Consider the following 18,006-nt stretch of genomic DNA (forward strand, 5'->3'; position numbering starts at 1 on the left):
AGCCGTACAACAGTAAGGAGCTGAATTCAGCCAATAACTGAGTGAGCTAGAAAGCAAATTTTTCCCTAGAGCCTCCAGAAAGGGATGTAACCCATCTGACACCCTAATTTCAGCCTCTGAGACCTAGGCTGAGAACCCAGCCATGCCGTGCTCAAGACTTCAGACATAGAGAACTCTGAGCTAATAAACAGATGTTGTTTTAAGCCACTAGGTTGGCAGTAATTTGTTATATATTAATAGAAAACAAATAAACATTTAATGTAATTATCAACACAGTACATTTAAATCTATCATATACCTCATGAATTTTGACTTGTTCCATCTATTCTTTGTTCCTTTTCCTGCCTTCTTTTGAACTGACTTTTTTAATGATTCCATTTTATCTTCACTACTGGCTTATTTAATTATACCTCTGTTACACTTTTTTTTAGTGGTTGCTCAAGGATTTACAATGTATATTTTAAACTTATAACAGTCTACTTTTTTTTTTTAGTTTTTATTTTATTTATTTGACTGCATTGGGTCTTCGTTGCTGCGCGCAGGCTTTCCCTAGTTGCGGCGAGTGGGGGCTACTCTTCGCTGCGGTGTGCAGGCTTCTCATTGGGGTGGCTTCTCTTGTTGCAGAGCACGGGCTCTAGGCACGTGGGCTTCAGTAGTTGTGGTGCATGGGCTCAGTAGTTGTGGCTCGTGGGCTCTAGAGCGCAGCCTCAGTAGTTGTGGCACATGGGCTCAGTTGCTCCATGGCATGTGGGATCTTCCTGGACCAGGGCTCGAACCCGTGTCCCCTGCATTGACAGGTGGATTCTTAACCACTGTGCCACCAGGAAAGTCCCTAACAGTCTACTTTTAAAAAGTATTATATAACTTCACATATAGAACCTTATAATACTATGTTTCCATTTCTGCCTTTCCATGTTGTGTAATATTGTTACAATACAGTTTATTTAAAAAATATCATAAACCCATAATACATTGTTACTGTTTTTCCTTTACATAATGATAAATTAAAATTAGAAAAAAATATTTTATGTATAGCTATATTGTTTATATCCCAAGGCTCTTCATTTCTTTTTGTAGATGCAGTTTTCTACCTGGTATCATATTCTTCTACCTGAAGAGTTTCCTTTAATATTTCTTGTTATACAAATGTGCTGACTGAACTTTCTCAGATTTTGTTTGTCTGAAAAAAGTCTTGATTTTGCCTTCATTTTTGAAAGATGTCTTTGCTGGATATTAGATTTTCCCCCCTTTGAATACTATAAAGATTTCCCTTCATTACCTTCTGGCTTACAGCAAAATTCTGTCAGAAAGTCTCTGTCCTTATCTTTGGCCCTCTATATGTATGTTTTGTTTTGCTCTGGTTGCCTTCAAGATATTCTCTTTACCTTTGGTTTTCATCAGTTTGGCTTTGATGTATCTGTATTTTTTATTCATCAGATTTGGAGTTCTTTGAGAATCTTGGATCTGTGGTTTATTCTCTTTCAGTAATTTTGAAATAGTTTTGGTCATTATCTGTTCAGAAATTTCTTTGTCCCTGTTCTTACTCCTTTCATGTGTTGGGGCTCCAATCACATATAAATTGAATCAGGGGTCAGCATAGCAAACTCTGAAGATCTGTTTTTATAAATAAATTTCTTTGAGAAACAGCCATGCCCATTCATTTGCAAACTGTCTATGGCTACTTTTGCACTATAATAGCAGGGTTGAGTAACTGTGAGAGATTGTATGGCTCACGTGCCTAAAATATTTACTATCTGGACCTTTAAGAAAATGCCAACCCCTGAGTTAGATCACTTAATAGGTTCCCCCAGCTCTTGAATGTTTTGTCCTCCACTCCTACTCTTTTTTCTCTTTGTGTTTTAATTTGGGTAATTTCAATTGATCTATCTTCACATTCACAAAAGGTTTCCTTTGTTAACTGTCCACTGAAGGAACTGTTCACCTCTTATCATATTTTTCATATTTAGCATTCCCATTTTATTTTTTCATAGCTTCCTTCTCTCTGCTGAAAATCCCTATTTGTTCACATATATTGTCCATCTTTTCCACTAGATTCTTTAACATATTAATCATAGTTCTTTTAATGTCTCTTTCTGAGAGGGCTAACATCCAGGCCATCTCTGTGTCTAATTCCATTGAATGCTTTATCACTTGACAATGGGTCATTTCATTTTGATATTTTTTTGTATCTTATAATTTTTAATTTAATGTTAGATGTTTTATGTGGAAGAACAGAAGAGACCGAGGTAAAGGGGATTTACTTCTAGAAATGGACACGATTCTTCTGTTAGGCCATTAATGCAGTGGGATGAGTCCAGCTAGTCAGTAGTTGAGCTGGATTTGGCTTTTGTTGCTATAGTTAATTTCAGTGCACCATAAACTGTAAATTCTTTCAGCAGTGGGATGCTGCTACCTTGTTCCTAGTGAGAATAATATACTGTATATTTATGCCCTACCTTATTCACAGAGGATTTGGGAAAGAAATTACAATACTGGCTTGTGGTCCAATAATATTCTATTTTCATGCTATTTATCACACTGTGAATGGCAATTATTCAGAATATATGGATAGTGTTCTTAACTAATCTACTTAACCAAAGTAAACACTCCACCCCACACATCTCTCTACTATCTGGAAAATTAAAATAAAGGTAAAATTTTTCATTTACCTGCATAAATTATTTGAATAGGGCCAAAAGCAGACAAAACACCAATAACAAAAAGTGCAGAAGCATACAACAACAAAAAAACACTATGTAGTTATAGTATCAAACTTCGGTGTGCATCAGAATTCTGTAAAGCTTGTTAAAAAAACAGATGCCCAAGACACAACCCAAATCTATGAGTCATAATCCACCAGGGTAGGAATCAGGCAGCTGTGTTTTTAACAAGATCCCTCAGTGATCCTAATGCACATCAAGTTTTGGGAATCCAATATTAACAGTAATAACAGAATCACATTGATAAAATTAGCCATGATATTCTTAACAAGCCACAGTAAAGCCTAAAAACATACTTTCTTATTTGCTTTGCAAAGAAAGTGCTTTTAAAAAGAAAATAAGATAATACTTACTTTTATGAGCTTCAGCATTTGCAACATAGATGAACCCATCAACAACTTCACACACCTTCTGAATTTGTGGAATTACACTGTACCGGCTTCCTTGTTGATCATCCCCTTCATTCTGTATACTGAACATCTTGTTAACTGCACTTGTATGTTCTTCTCTTGCTCTATCTCTTTCCTTTCTATAAGAAAAATGTAAATATAGAACATAAACAGACACTAAACAGACTTCGCCCCCCTAAAATATTCCATTACTGATGTCTCAGATTGGTTGCCAAGTAGGCAGCCTTACCTTGTAGTTGAATATAATATTAGGATGTTGAATTTATGTTGGTTGCTCAACTGAAAACTGACTCCTGATCCAATACCTAAAGGAGAAAATTACAGTTATCAAAACAAGTCATTAATAAAGACAGCAAAAGATGAGAATGAAAAAAATTACTTGGTATAAGTAAAAAGAGTAAATGAAAAACTATGACAAGTTATATATATAGCTTTGGAATAAAATGAAATGTTTGTGTTGAAGAAAAGATGCTGTATGCAATTTTCATTCACATGGTAATAAACTATGGATATAGAAGAAAAAACTGCTAGGCTTTAACATTCCTTTTTATACCATCATCACTATCATCAGTAACTTTATCATCATCCTCTCAGTAGCAGCTGCATCGTAACAGCTACTACTATTTATCCTCAAGACTAAGGCTTACTTACTTCTTTTATGTTCTCATTAGTCTTATACTCCACGTACACATTCAGCCAAATGGCTTTTTTCCCCCACTCTGAGAAGCTGTTTTTAAATTCATGGCACCTTAGAAAACTGAGGAAATATGGCAGACACTGAAATTTGGAATTAGACTTGGGCTAGAATCCTGAATTTGCCACATATGCCCATGTTTCTGTGAGCCTGTTTTGACATCAAAATATAGAAATAATACACACTTTTTAGGGTTATTGTAAGCATTAAATGAGATCACATATGTAAAACACCTATGGAGTGACTGGTAAGTAACAGGTGTTAAACACTAGCTTCTTACTATTTTATATCTAAATCATTCAACATTGTTATTCGTCCTTCTTTCTTAACTCCTTCCCTCCTTTGGCTGTGTTAACACTACGGGGCTGATTCTCCTCTTGCCTCCTGGAAAGATCCTTCTCCTCTTCCTTGGCTTTACCTCTTTTTGCTATATAAATGTCCTCTTAGATCTGTCTACTTCTCTCCATCCTCACCCCCACCTTTTAGTCTAAATTATTATCATCTCTCACCTGGACTTCTGTAATCATTTCTAACTAGCCTCCTAAATCCACTTCTGCCCCCTACTATCCATTCTTCTGACAGCAGCTGGAGAGATTGCTCTAAAATGCTTTTAATTACATCTCTTCCCTTCAAAGCCCCTGCTCTTCAGATAAACAAAATTTTAATATAATCTGGCCTCTACTTACCTCATTAGGACAACTCCATCTTTCATATCCTTAATGCCTGCATTATAACCACTCTAGGTATTTAAAGCAGCTATGCTGTGCCATCTTATGTCACCATTCTGGGCAACACATATATAGAGATCTTGGTGGCTAGGACTGCAAGCATCCCAGGCAAAGTGGCCCTAGTCCTCCCACCACCAGGGGCCTCCCCAGAGAGATCACAGAAACAAATTCTACCATGTCTCTGATCTTTGTTTTCATCAGTTTAACTTCCAGAAATTACCCTCTCAACACATCTAACCTCGGCCCAGTATGATTCTCATGTTGTTTTGCCCCGCCTTGCCAATGATTCATCCCTCCACTCTTCCCTGACCTTGCAGGGTCTGAGGCACAATTAGATGGGCAATTTCAAACAATCACTCCAGCTGCTGTCTGGAGAATGAAATTGCCATTTCACAATCCGCAAATTTCCCCATATCCCGAACCTCTTCTTGAAGGGTTCCTTCCACCTCATGGACCTACCTGAAAATAGCCTGTCCCTAGGTGCCGCTTCTCTTAACAGTGGGCTCTCAAGTAACAAAGTTACCTATTCTCTCACATCTCAGGGTAAAGAGATGAGGTGAATGGTCTCTTTACTCCTCAATGCCATGTCTTAACCATTACTCACCAACCCTCTTGAAAAAACTCCATCTCTCAGAGACACGCACACCATTTAGCTGTAATACCATCTCCCCGTCCTTAACCTTGTAACTCATGAATCTCCTTTTGATAATCCCTTCCTCCAGACATTCACTGACGATTTCAGCACCTGGCTCACAATATTCCTCTCTATCCTCAGAAACTTCCAAGTCCATGTGGACTTCATATTATTCCCAAATCTTCATTTCTAGCCCAGATCTTTCTCTTGAGATATGGATGCATAAAGTAATCCATAAAGTCATTCATTCATTCACTCATCAAATATATATTGAATGCCTACTATGTGCCTGGCACCACAGCTAAGAATAAAGCTGACAAGATTTCTGCCCTAACGGAGCTTCCATTCAAGCGGCTAGCTTATAGCAGGCATCTCTACTTGTATCAAAAGTTTCTCTTCCTCCTGTGTTTCCTTAACCTAGTGAATGGCACCATCATCCAATATGAAAATCAGACCAAAAACCGGGAATTATCCTTATTACTGCTAACACACATTGAGTCAATTCTATATCCTTCATATTTTTATCACAATATTGTAGTGGTTTCTTATCCCTTCTAATCAATTCTCTACTCAGGAGCCAGAGTGATCTATCCAAAATGCCATCTTGATCATCTTACTTCTCTGCTTAAAATCCTTCAACAAATGCTTGACATACAAGCGTCTTCTCACCTGGCCCCACTCTGGACACACAGAGCTACTTCAAGTGTGTCATGCACACTCAGAACTTTGGGATTTTAGAAATGTAGTTCTCACTGCTTAGAATATTTTACCCTTTTTTTGATGGCCTACCCCTACTTATCCTATTGACTCATGTAAGGCATCATGTTCAGTGCAGAGCCTTCTCTGACCCTTACCTTTCTACACAGGAGCTAATTACACCACATTCTAATCACCTGTATACATGTCTCTGCCCTCGTCTAGACCAAGTACCTTTCAGGGCAAACAGGAGATTTTTTATGTTGTTTGTTTTAAATCTCTGCATCTTTAGTATCTAATAGGTACTCTCAATAAATGAATAAGTAAAGCACAAGCTAGTTTACACTGTTATGCATGTTTGTTATATATCCTGCTTACCAAACTAACTACATGGCTGTTGTTGCTATTGTTTTTCATAGAAATAAAGGTAAGGTGATAATTTAGCTCTTTTTTGAAATTCCAATATATATCAAAGTACTTTGCATATAGTAGGTTCTGAATGGTTTTTGCTGTTAACATTCTTTTAAAATATGGTAAATGTACAAATATAACTTTTTTAAATAACATCTTTATTGGAGTATAATTGCTTTACAGTAGTGTGTTAGTTTCTGCTTTATAGCAAACAAATATAACATTTTGACAACATACAACTTGCTTTCACATAATCTCATATTCTGGACTGAGAAAGTAAGAGAAAGCTTACCTCTTACAAAAAGTAAATTAATTCTTTCAGTCCATAGAGACCTGAGGGCTCCCATGCACCAAATTAGTATATTTCATTACAACAAAGAGTTAATTAATTTAAAAACTAATTTCTTTCTATTTAACATTAGAGTCAAGCTCAAAGTGTTTGAATTATTATGTACTGTAGATTAACATGAAAATTACCATCAATCTGCCTCTGAGGCAAACCAGCTGTTGGGCAAAGCTCCTCGGAAGACATCAAGCTCAACACCAAAGATGTATTTAGTTCTTCCAAACCTGGTCCAAACATGGCAAATCGTGGTTCATTCTGAATGATCAATGAGTGTAAAAATGAGGTGACAGCTCCATACATAGGACGGCTAGATTTTGAGGATCTTCTTGTATATGGACAGCACATTTTATAGCTGTATAAAATTGGCACAATTAGAAAATTAACACAAACACTTACTTAGCCAGTTATTCATTCAACAATATATAATGTATTGAGAACTTGCTAGACAAAAGGGATATAATGATTATACAGTCCCAATCCTCATGGAGGGCAGTGGAGGACAGGCACCATTATAATATGTATGCCGAGTTCCATGACAGAAAGAAGCACAAGATGCTATGGGAGTAGTAGTGGTCTAGTAGCTGAGGAGGTCTTCCCTGGGAATCGGTTACTTACTTTCTAATTTTTCATTTAGATTCTCTCATGAAACACTTGGTCTAACACATGTCTCAATGCTTAAAATTCACTACATAAAGCAGTGATTCTCAACCTGGGGAGATTTTGCACCCCCAGGGAACATTTCTTAATGTCTACAGTCCAGGGATGCTGTTAAACATCCTACAATGCACACACAAGACAGTTCCCATAACATCTGCTCCAAAATGTCAATAGTGCCAAGACTGAGAAACACTGTACTAAACATAAACTACATAGATAATATAAATGTCCCTAGAGATAAAAAAAGAAAAAAAAATTACTAAAGCTACCAATATAACCAAATTTCTTAGGGTACTTCTATTAACAGTAACAGTTCAATAAGTATTAATTACAGGGCAGCTCAAATGTTCCGTATAGGTAACCTGGCAAACTAAGAATCATGTGAAAGAAACAACTCAACTTTTTCAATAGCTATAAATTTCTAAACTAGCAATTCAACATGTTATCAAAAATTAAAACAAAGTTACTCAAATCAAAATAAAACCTAAAGCCCTTTAAATCGAGCTGGTTAAGACAATAACTAACGTTACAAGACAATCACCTTTACTTAGGAACCTTGTAATTCAAGAAGGAAAAAAAAATCAACTTTGCAGCTAGGTAGATCTGGCCAAGCCTCACCACTTTAATTAGTCATATAAGCCACTTATAGTCTAAACTTCAGTTTTTTCATCTGCATTATTTGAGCAATAACAATCAATCCAGGGTTGTAAGGATCAGAAATAATTTATATGATCACAAATGGTCGTTATTACGATTATTACTATCCCTAGGAAAACGTGGTTCCACAGCGCACAGAAACACTTGATGTTATGGTTGGCTGTGGGACAACGAAGAGGTAACACTAACAAGTGAGAGTACAGTAGCACTTGTTAAAATTACATACATGCGTATTTTAATCAAGTAGTCTCACAAGACTTGATGTAATGGCATCTGTATTGGAATAAGGAAAGAGTCTGAATAACTTAAAATATGAAAAAAAGTCCCACACATAGCTATTAAATCTACCACAGGAAAACAATTCTTACCTAACGCACAAATATTCTTTAAATTTTACTTACAATGCCTTAAATTTGGGGCTCTTAATAAAGCAGGTTATATCCAGAACTAACGACATTACAGTCCCTTACAAATTATACGACCTTAGACAAATCCATAACCATGCAGAACCTTCATTCCACATCCATAACACAAGGAAAATACCTTCTTATTGTGTGAGAATTAAATAAGTAAACATACATAGAACATCCATCATAGAATCCAATACACTATAGTTGCTCAATAAAATTAATTCTCTCAAATACATGATATTCGAAAATGTCAATGCATTTGGGTGATAACAAAATCTTATTTCCCAGAAACTTAAGAATGGTTTTCTTCCATGCAAAAGAACTCCTGTCTGAACTCTGGCCTTTCCTTCTCTGGGTATGGAAAAGTATTTATTTTAACAAAATGACAAGTGTTCTAAAGATAATGAAAATTTTAAGAAGTGTTTTACTTCTTGCCATATAAACTATCTATAATTATTCAAATACTCTACTTAGGTACTACAGGGAAATAACAAAATGTGAACGCTGAAACGGTTCTATGAAGGAAGTTATTTTACCTAACCCCCAATTTTACAAAAGGACAACTCAGACTCAAAATTCATGCAACAAATTAGTAGGAGGGCCAAGACTAATTTAGACTACTGACTTGTAATATAGTTAAATTTAATATCTTCTTTTTAATTCGTAAAACTAGATACTTACACTGCCATGTAGTCAAAAAATGCACCATCAGTGACCTCAGATATAGGCTTTTTTAAGATTTCTAGATCTGGAAGAGACTTCCAGTCAACAGAAGACCAAGAAGGAAGATCCCGCAACAGAAAATATCTCCACAGAATTGCATCTCGTACAGTTTCATTCCAATAATGACTTGTACTTCCCAACTGACATAGATCATGAGGTGAAAGAAATGACAAAATATATAGCTGTACATCAATCTGAAACAGAGGGAAGCAGCAAGTACGTTAAAGGGATGAATAATTTATCTTGGTAAAAAGTTTTTTTTAAATAATACATTACAAGGACTTTTTAAAATAATAAATTACAGGGACTTCCTGGTGGCGCAGTGGTTAAGAATCCACCTGCCAATGCAGGGGACACGGGTTCGAGCCCTGGTCTGGGAAGATCCCACATGCCGCGGAGCAATTAAGCCCGAGCGCCACAACTACTAAGCCTGCGCTCTAGAGCCTGCGAGCCACAACTACTGAAGCCAGCACTCCTAGAGTCCGTGCTCCGCAACAAGAGAAGCCACCGCAATGAGAAGCCCGCGCACCTCAACGAAGAGTAGCCCCCGCTCTCTGCAACTAGAGAAAGCCCACGCGCAGCAACGAAGACCCAACGCAGCCAAAAATAAATAAATTTATAAAAAATAAATAAATAATAAATTACAAAATAACAAATAATTATACTAGGAAACCAAAGGTCAACTGAACAGTGTATCATTTTAATAATTAAATCTATCATGACAAATTACAAAATTAACAGTTTTTATACTAAATAACAAAAAATCAACTTAACAGTCTTTTTTTTTTTGCAGCAGCAGCAGCATGTGGAACTTCCCTGACCACTGATGGAACCCGTGCCCCCTGCAGTGGAAGCGAAGAGTCTTAACCACTGGACCACCAGGGAATTCAACAGTCATTATTTTTAAAGATGAAATCTATCATGCTGAAGTTAATTTCCTGTCTCAGGATAGAATCATAATGAACATTTCATTTTTGACACATTGAAACATTCCTGAAATACCTCCCATTGTTCTGGTATTTTTCAAGTAAAATAACCACTTCATTTAATTTTTCCTTATGGATATTCTGCCACACCATTTATTTGAATGACCTGCTTAATGAAATAATTTATTCTTCAAAATAAAATCTTTATCAAGCGGACAAACTTCTGATTTTATCATTACATCAAATCAAAGAGTAAATGTCACCTGTGTTCTTCTGTAAAATCTGTTATTTCAGAGAACCTCTGCAAGGAGAACCATGGAGGCAACCTAAGCCTGCAGTTTTTAATTTCTGATGGACCTCAAGAGTGTCAATAGTCCAGCTGAGATATAGCATTTTAATAATTTCTAAGAAATTCTCCTCTCTCCGTTTTCCTATCTACCTGAAAAGTTTAACAATGAAAAATGTGTGTAATTCTCGTGGCCTGCCGTAACTTGAGGCCCTTGTAATTTAGTCATTTACTTTCCCGCATTTTTTTTTAAGATTTTTTTTTTTGATGTGAACCATATTTAAAGTCTTTATTGAATTTGTTACCATATTGCTTCTGTTTTATGTTTTGGTTTTTTGGCCAGAGGCATGTGGGATCTTAGCTCCCCACCAGGGATCCACCTGCACCCCCTGCAGTGGAAAGTGAAGTCTTAACCACTGGACCGCCAGGGAAATCCCTAGTCATTTACTTTCAATTGTCAGTTTTGTCACTTGAAATACAGGTAAGATAACAGTCGCAAAATCCTAGGAGAGTGTGTGTTTTGCAAGACCGCCAGGTGTTTCGGTACATGGAGCCTGGGATGAAAGATGCTGAGAACACAAGACACTGGACGCTTTCCATGATTTCCAGAACGTCTGGAATGGTCTCCGCATTTCCTTAACCTGACGTTCAGGGTGACCCAGTCCCTAGACCTGTTTTGGGGGTAGAAAACCAGAGGGTGGCCTGGCTGGTTGACAGGGCACAACCTGCAGGTGAGTTTCGGGGCGACCTTCGGCCCAGCTGCGGGGCACCAGGGGTCAACGCCACGGCGTTTCTGCTCAACTTCTGCCCCCAGGTGACGACACTGCCCGGAATGGCTGCAGGGACGGGGCCAGACACAGGCCGGCCCAGGGAGGCTTCCCCCCGCCCCGGCCCCCAGAGGCCGCCCCGGCGAGCGCCCCTCCCGGCCCGGCCCGCGGTCCTCCGCGGGTGGCGGCCGACGCTCACCGGCAGCCGCGTTAGCGAGCTGGCCTCCTCGTCCGCCTCCTCCGGGGAGGCCCTCGGAGCCGCCCTCTCCTTGCCCACCGACTGCCAGAAGTTCCTCCAGCCGCTGAGGATAGCAGCCTCCAGGCGGCCCCAGTCGCTGTGGTGAGGCTGAGGGGAGCCGCCTCCAGTGCGCTGCTCGCTTCCCGCCATGGCTGCCGACGCAGCACGTGACGCGCCGCAGGGTGACGCAGACGCGTCCTTCCCCTGCTCCCCGCCCCCCCTCGCCTCCGCTCCCTCCCTTCCCCCGCCCCCCGTTCCCGCCCCCATCTCCCCCTCCGCACTCCCAGTGGAGAAGCCTCCAGAGCCGGGGACGGAACGGAGAGATGGACCAATTGAGCGTGGTTCCCAGTTGAGCTTGAGGTTCCCGCCGACAATCACTGCTCCCCTCACTCCACGCCTCAACCTTGGGCGCGCTGACCTCACCCGTGGGTATAAAATCTCTCGCCCTTTGACCCTTTATAACTTTGTTACTTCACCCAAGGTGGGTCCCTCTGTCTGGGACCCATTTCCACTTTGCCTGGGTCTGGGCGACTCTTACTTATGCAAAAGACGGTGGCCCTCTTCCACTATCTGGGGCTTAATATCTCTACGTAATCTGGTTTAAACTGTCAACCAGCAATTGCGTGCAATTTCCAGGGCATGCAGCTATCCGTTCTCTTCGTGAGAATATTCAAAAATGGAAATTTCTAAATTTCGGAATCAGCCTCTGTCCACCATTGTCTTACATCAATTGTCAAAACGTTCTCTCACATATTACCCAAATCACCCATTTAAAAAAATTAATCTATTTTTTGTTGTTGCAACTTTTTCTTTTATTTTAGTTGATTTACAGTGTTGTGTTAATTTCTGCTAGACAGCAAAGTGATTCAGTTATACATATATACATTCTTTTTTATATTCATTTCTATTATGGTTTATCACAGGCTATTGAATATAGTTCCCAGTGCTGTTCAGTAGGACCTTGTTGTTTATCCATTCTATATATAATAGTTTGCATGTGCTAACCCAGAACTCCCACTCCATCCCTCCCCCACGCCTTGGCAACCACAAGTCTGTTCTCTATGTCTGTGAGTCTGTTTCTGTTTTGTACATATGTTCATTTGTGTCATATTTTAGATTCCACATATAAGTGGTATCTTTATGGTATTTGTCTTTCCCTGTCTGACTTACTTCACTTAGTATGGTAATCTATAGGTCCATCCATGTTGCTGCAAATGGCATTATTCTTTTTTACGGTTGAGTAATATTTCATTGTATATATGTACCACATCTTATTTATCCATTCATCTGCCAATGGACATTTAGGTTGTTTCCATGTCTTGGCTATTGTGAATAGTGCTACTATGAACATAGGAGTGCAGTATTTTTTGAATTTTAGTTTTGTTCAGATATATAGTTAAGAGTGGGAAATTAATCCCATTTTTTAATAGTCTTCAAAATAGAAGACAGGATCAGCAACTTCATAAAACCATTCAAGTCTTTAAGGATCATGATAGGCTACAGGGAACATATACATAACGTGTGTGTATGTACAAATATTTAAAGACTTACATATATTTAACATAATATATATTCACCTGTCTCTGTCTTTCTCCCTATCTGTATCTATATCCATATTTTATCTATATTCCACATAGCAGAGCGCCATAATGCTTAATGGACACAGTGCTTATCGGTTTGTATTTGCACTTCAAAAATAAATATCTGGGGATCTACATGTCAAATAACAGAAACTCAATAAAGCCCAATAACTGAGGTTCTGTGAGATCTGAATTTAGTTTCATTATTTATCTTGCATGCATGCCATTGCCAGGGGCCAATAACCAACCCAATTGAAGGCTTAGTTCTGTGAGACTGTCCAGACAAGAAAAAGAGCCATGAATTAATTGGCATTTCTCCTACCTCTCTAGGAACAAGAAAGAACTAACACAAGAAAAAAAAAATCAGTTTAAGTATGAAGTACTGAAATGGTTCTAAGCTTTCTTAGAATGACATTTATAAAAGAATGTGTTCAAATAATTTTTTATTATGGAAAAATTTGAATACATATATATATAGGAATATGAGAGTGAATAATAAAATGAAATAAAATGTATTTAGTAGCTAAGATTCTACAGTTACCATTGTTTTTTGTTTACAAGTTGCAAAATGTTGCTTTTCGAATTTTGTAATTCCTTTTATTAGATGAATTAAAGAAAAATTGTCCCTCATCAACCATTTGACTGCCCTCCCCAAGATCTGAATCGGCCTTATCTCTAAGGAGCCCTAGTTCGTTTTAATGGGAAATGGTATTTAGACATTTAATGGTCTTCATACTGTTATTTCCCATTCAAATTTAGAATTACAGAATTTTTACTTACCTTATTTAGTTTCATGTCTCTTTTACACTGAAAATCCTCATTTCTAATTACATACATTTCTGATTTTCATAGTTATTAACAATATAAGTACGGAGGAGTTTGATTTCTTTCCAGTTCCTTTTGCCCTTGGGGATATCCCACTAGGGGTGTGCAAATTTTGTGCTTTAAAGATAACTGACACATTCCTGTGTATTGAAGCCACCAACTGGCTACATAATTACAGCTCATTTGTTTCATTTTGCTTTGGATTTTTAGGGGTTTTCTTTAATTCTGATGTAAAAAATACAAAATTCAGCATATATTCAGAGAAGTCTAGTTTCCACCCTGATCCCCTCCAACTGGTTCCTCTGCCCCCATCTCCCACTTCCACCATAGGTAACCATTTTTTTTAAGTTGTTGTTTTTTTTTTTTTAATATAAGCAAACGAGATTATACACACACATTTATATTCTTTCTTAAATAAATAGTACTATACACCTTCAACTTATTTTTCACTTAATATGGCCACTCCATAGCATTTTACAGAAATATTCCTCTTTGGTTTTTAAAGCTACATGCTACTCAATCATGTGGATTTACCAGTTTAATCTATTTTTAAATAGGGTATCCATAATATTTGGATGACTAATATTAATTAAATGCATCTGACTTGTGAGATAAGAGACCAAAGGTAAGAGAGAGACCAGAAGCCAAGTCAATCAATCAAGCTGATTGGTAAATGTGGAAGTTCATATACAGCAGGTATATATACATTTGGAGTCTGAGGCTGAAAAACTTCTGAAAATTAATTGTAGGTTTTCTGCCAGCCACACTTATTACAAACATTTAAGATGCCTATACAGCCAGTGATTTCTTCTCTGAAAACTGCTTCCCATTTAGAATGGCCACCACCACTTGTACTGAGCAAAGGGCAGTGAGTGCTCACTGGCCAGAACAAGAGTTTGTCACTCAATTATTCTGGTTCATGTAGCATTATGGTATTTTTCAGCATGATGAATGAGGTATCCCAATACATAGAACTGGCCATTAAGGAAAATGATAATAACTCTTTTGAGCTCTTACCATGTGCTAGGCATTGAACTAAGCACTTTGAACATTAACTCATTTATTCAATAACCTGTGAAGTAGATATTATTATTATTCCTGTGTTAAACAATAAAATGCTAAGGCACAGAAAGGTTAAATAATATATATGGAATCACACAGCTAGCAAACAACAGAGCTGGGATTTAATCAGGCCTCTACCCATATTCCTAACCACTAAACCACCCTGTCTGAAAGTTATCAGGACCAGAAGAAATAATACTGTCAATATGTTACCAAACCAAACTTGGGTCCATTTGCCCTTATGCAGTAAAGCCAATCTATTGACACTAGGTTGTGGTGAAGGAAAGTGCAGCATCTACCTCAGGCGCCAAACAAGGAGCATGCGCAGCTAATGCTCAAAAGACCCAAATTCTCTGATGGCTTTCAGAGAAAGGTTTTTAAAGACAGGGCGAGGGAGAGGGTTGCAGGGTGCATGGTCAGCTCGTGGACACTCTTGACTGGTTGGTGGTGAGGTAATCGGGAGTCAGCATCATCAACCTTCTGGTTCCAACCAGTCTGGGGTCTATGTGCTTGTGGGCAGCATATAGTTAACTTCTTCCACCTGGTGGGATTTTCAGTATTTGCAAAACAGCTCTAAGGATATGGCTCAGAATATTATCTATAACCCTTGAGGAGGAGCGAAAGGTCCTTGACTTTGTTAATGGTTAAACCATTATTATTTTGTCCTGTTTGACTGTTTTCCTTTGTTTCTGCATTTTCTCACTTCTCTGATTAAATTTATTTTTGGAACCTGGGGAAAGCCGAGGAGGCTAAAGTTTTTCTATAAACAAGAGGCAGGTGGAGGACATGGGGGGAGTGGGGGAATCTGTCCCAGAAAGGCCCCATAGGGTCCTGCTTCATTACGAATTGTAAACTAACATGATAAAAGTTTTCATTCTGACACAACACTCAGATATAAAAGAAAACAAAGATACAAATATGGGACTATGGTTTTATTTTTTTTTAAAAATTTTATATGCTCCAAATATTTTAGTTGGAAATTTTCACTAGAAGTAGGAAAACAAAAAACAGTAAGCAACAGCAGCACGAATACATAATGCATATTTTAACTGTGGATACATTAAATGTATGTTAATGTAATACTTCCATAACATGATAGCTCATATTGTGTTAAAAAAAAAATAATACAAGGAGGTGATACTAGAGAACTATGGAATCCTGTATTCTGTGGCAGAAGGGGTATCCTTATGGGAGTCAGAAAAGGAGCCCTGGAAGGTGCAGAGAGAAAAGTGACAAGCAATCTAAAACTAGCATATAAGCCAGCTGTGGGTTTTTAAAAAATGGCATTAAAATTAATCTCCCACTTTAATGAACATCAGAGAATTCCCAGGGGGATTGATTGTAAAGGCAGGAATGTAAATTTTATTGTGGGGTTTTAGCCAGTGACTCTCACCTCACTCTACTGTATGCAAACAAATAAGGGAAAGTCTTCACTCATGATCTGGACCTTAATCAGCATCAAACAATTCACAGTAGCCAGAAACCCTATAAATGCAGCAAAGTAGACAAGCCTTTAACTAAGTCTCAAAGCCTAGATAACATGAGAAAATTCATAGTGGAAAAGAACCATACAAATTTAAGGATTATGAAAAATCCTTTAACAGAGTTTAAGTTTTAGTAACCATCAAAGAGTTCAAAATGGAGAGAAACTCCAAGTGTAATAAATGCTACAAGGTCTTTAGGTTATCACTTACCCATTAGTAAGGCCCACACTGGAGAGAAACCCTTTAAATGGGATCAAAATGAGATTTTCTTAGGTAGTGATTCATTGTTTAATTCAGCATCAAAACTTCCATAAGAAAGAGAAACTTCATGAATATACTGAATGTGCAATGGCACATTGAATAGTATTCAACCAGAGGGGTAGACCCAAATGCTGAAGTAGACAGGTGCTTAGAGGTGCCTTCCCAACCACCCTAAATAAAACAGCACCCCTCTCGAGTCACACTAGCCCCATGCCCTGCTTTATTCTTCCTAGCACTCATCACTCACCAAGCTACACATTTATTTCTTAAAATGTGTTAACTTCCTCCACTAAAAAACAAACTCCGGTGTTTTACAAAGCTATATACTCAGTGCCTAGGATAAAACCTAGCATGTAATAGGCACGTAATAGTTGTTGATGAGTGAATTATAGTAATTATAATACTTTCCTTATGTGGAGTATTTGGTATCCTGAAGTTAATCCATTCTAAATGGAACAGAACTTACATAGCAGGCTTTAACACATACAAAAATGTACTGCCCATTGTTTTGTTAATACATCACAGTAAAAAGCATTGTAACTGGGCTTCCCTGGTGGTGCAGTGGTTGAGAGTCTGCCTGCTAATGCAGGGGACACGGGTTCGAGCCCTGGTCTGGGAAGATCCCACATGCCGCGGAGCGGCTGGGCCCGTGAGCCACAACTGCTGAGCCTGCGCGTCTGGAGCCTGTGCTCCGCAAAAAGAGAGGCCGCGTTGGTGAGAGGCCCGCGCATCACGATGAAGAGTGGCCCCCGCTTGCCGCAACTAGAGAAAGCCCTGGCACAGAAATGAAGACCCAACATAGCAATCAATCAATCAATCAATCAATAAATCCAAAAAAAAAAAAAAAAAGGCATTGTAACTGTTATGGTCTACAAATTATTCTCCAGTTGTGTGGGGTATGAAAAAGTTGTACGAAAAGCACCCAACAGTACCGCCATTAGTGTACCAACCAGTGAGAGACCCAAGTGGTTCACAAGGTCATGAAGACAAAATGGAGTTCCCAGCTTCTAAAGAGAAAGCTCTCTACTTTTCTCTGGTCCTAGATCTAAATAATACTTTACTCCTCTGAGGAGTAATTCCCTCTTGGCCTTGTCAACCACTGGTACAGAGGTCACAGCAGTTTGGAATCCAAGAGCAGTAACCCTTTTGGGGCAGACTTCGGCACTTAAGAGTCATGCCTCTTTTTAATTCAAAAAACATTACCAAGGGCCTACCATTCATTAAGCACTATGCATAAAGATAAATTTTTAAAATATGGAGTTTGCCAACTCATAAGAAAAATGACTATGAAGCAATGTGATCAGTGTGATAACATGGGTTGGGGAAGTTTCAGGGAGCAGAAGCAGAGTAACATGTAACATTGACTGAAAAGGGCTGGAAAAAGCCTTATGGATCCAGTATCACTGGAGCTGAGTCCTGAAGGATAAATAGGTATTCACTTGACTACAAAGAAGGGCAAGGCGTTCCAGCCAGAAGTAACGAGGATACTGA

At 38.4% G+C, this 18,006-nt stretch overlaps 1 protein-coding gene across 13 annotated transcripts in view; it reads right to left on the reverse strand.

Moving 5' to 3' along the window:
- Positions 1 to 11,465, reverse strand: part of FBXO4 (F-box protein 4) — a 435,787-nt gene extending 424,322 nt beyond the window's left edge. For 12 of the 13 annotated variants that reach the window (XR_014261758.1, XR_014261759.1, XR_014261760.1 and 9 more), the window contains exons 1-5: positions 11,265 to 11,465; positions 9,045 to 9,280; positions 6,771 to 6,991; positions 3,360 to 3,435; positions 3,074 to 3,249 (exon numbers count right to left, since the gene is read on the reverse strand). Coding sequence is in view for 6 of the 13 variants with exons in the window: in XM_082454528.1 (XP_082310654.1) it covers positions 3,074 to 3,249; positions 3,360 to 3,435; positions 6,771 to 6,991; positions 9,045 to 9,280; positions 11,265 to 11,453 (898 nt within the window). In the remaining 7 variants the exon portion in view is untranslated. The remainder of the gene's footprint in view (positions 1 to 3,073; positions 3,250 to 3,359; positions 3,436 to 6,770; positions 6,992 to 9,044; positions 9,281 to 11,264) is intronic. The other variant, XM_082454530.1, reaches the window with a different exon arrangement.
- Between the last annotated feature and the right edge of the window lie 6,541 nt (positions 11,466 to 18,006).

Source organism: Balaenoptera physalus, assembly GCF_965194825.1.
Source record: "Balaenoptera physalus genome assembly, chromosome: 3".
Lineage (NCBI taxonomy): Eukaryota > Metazoa > Chordata > Mammalia > Artiodactyla > Balaenopteridae > Balaenoptera > Balaenoptera physalus.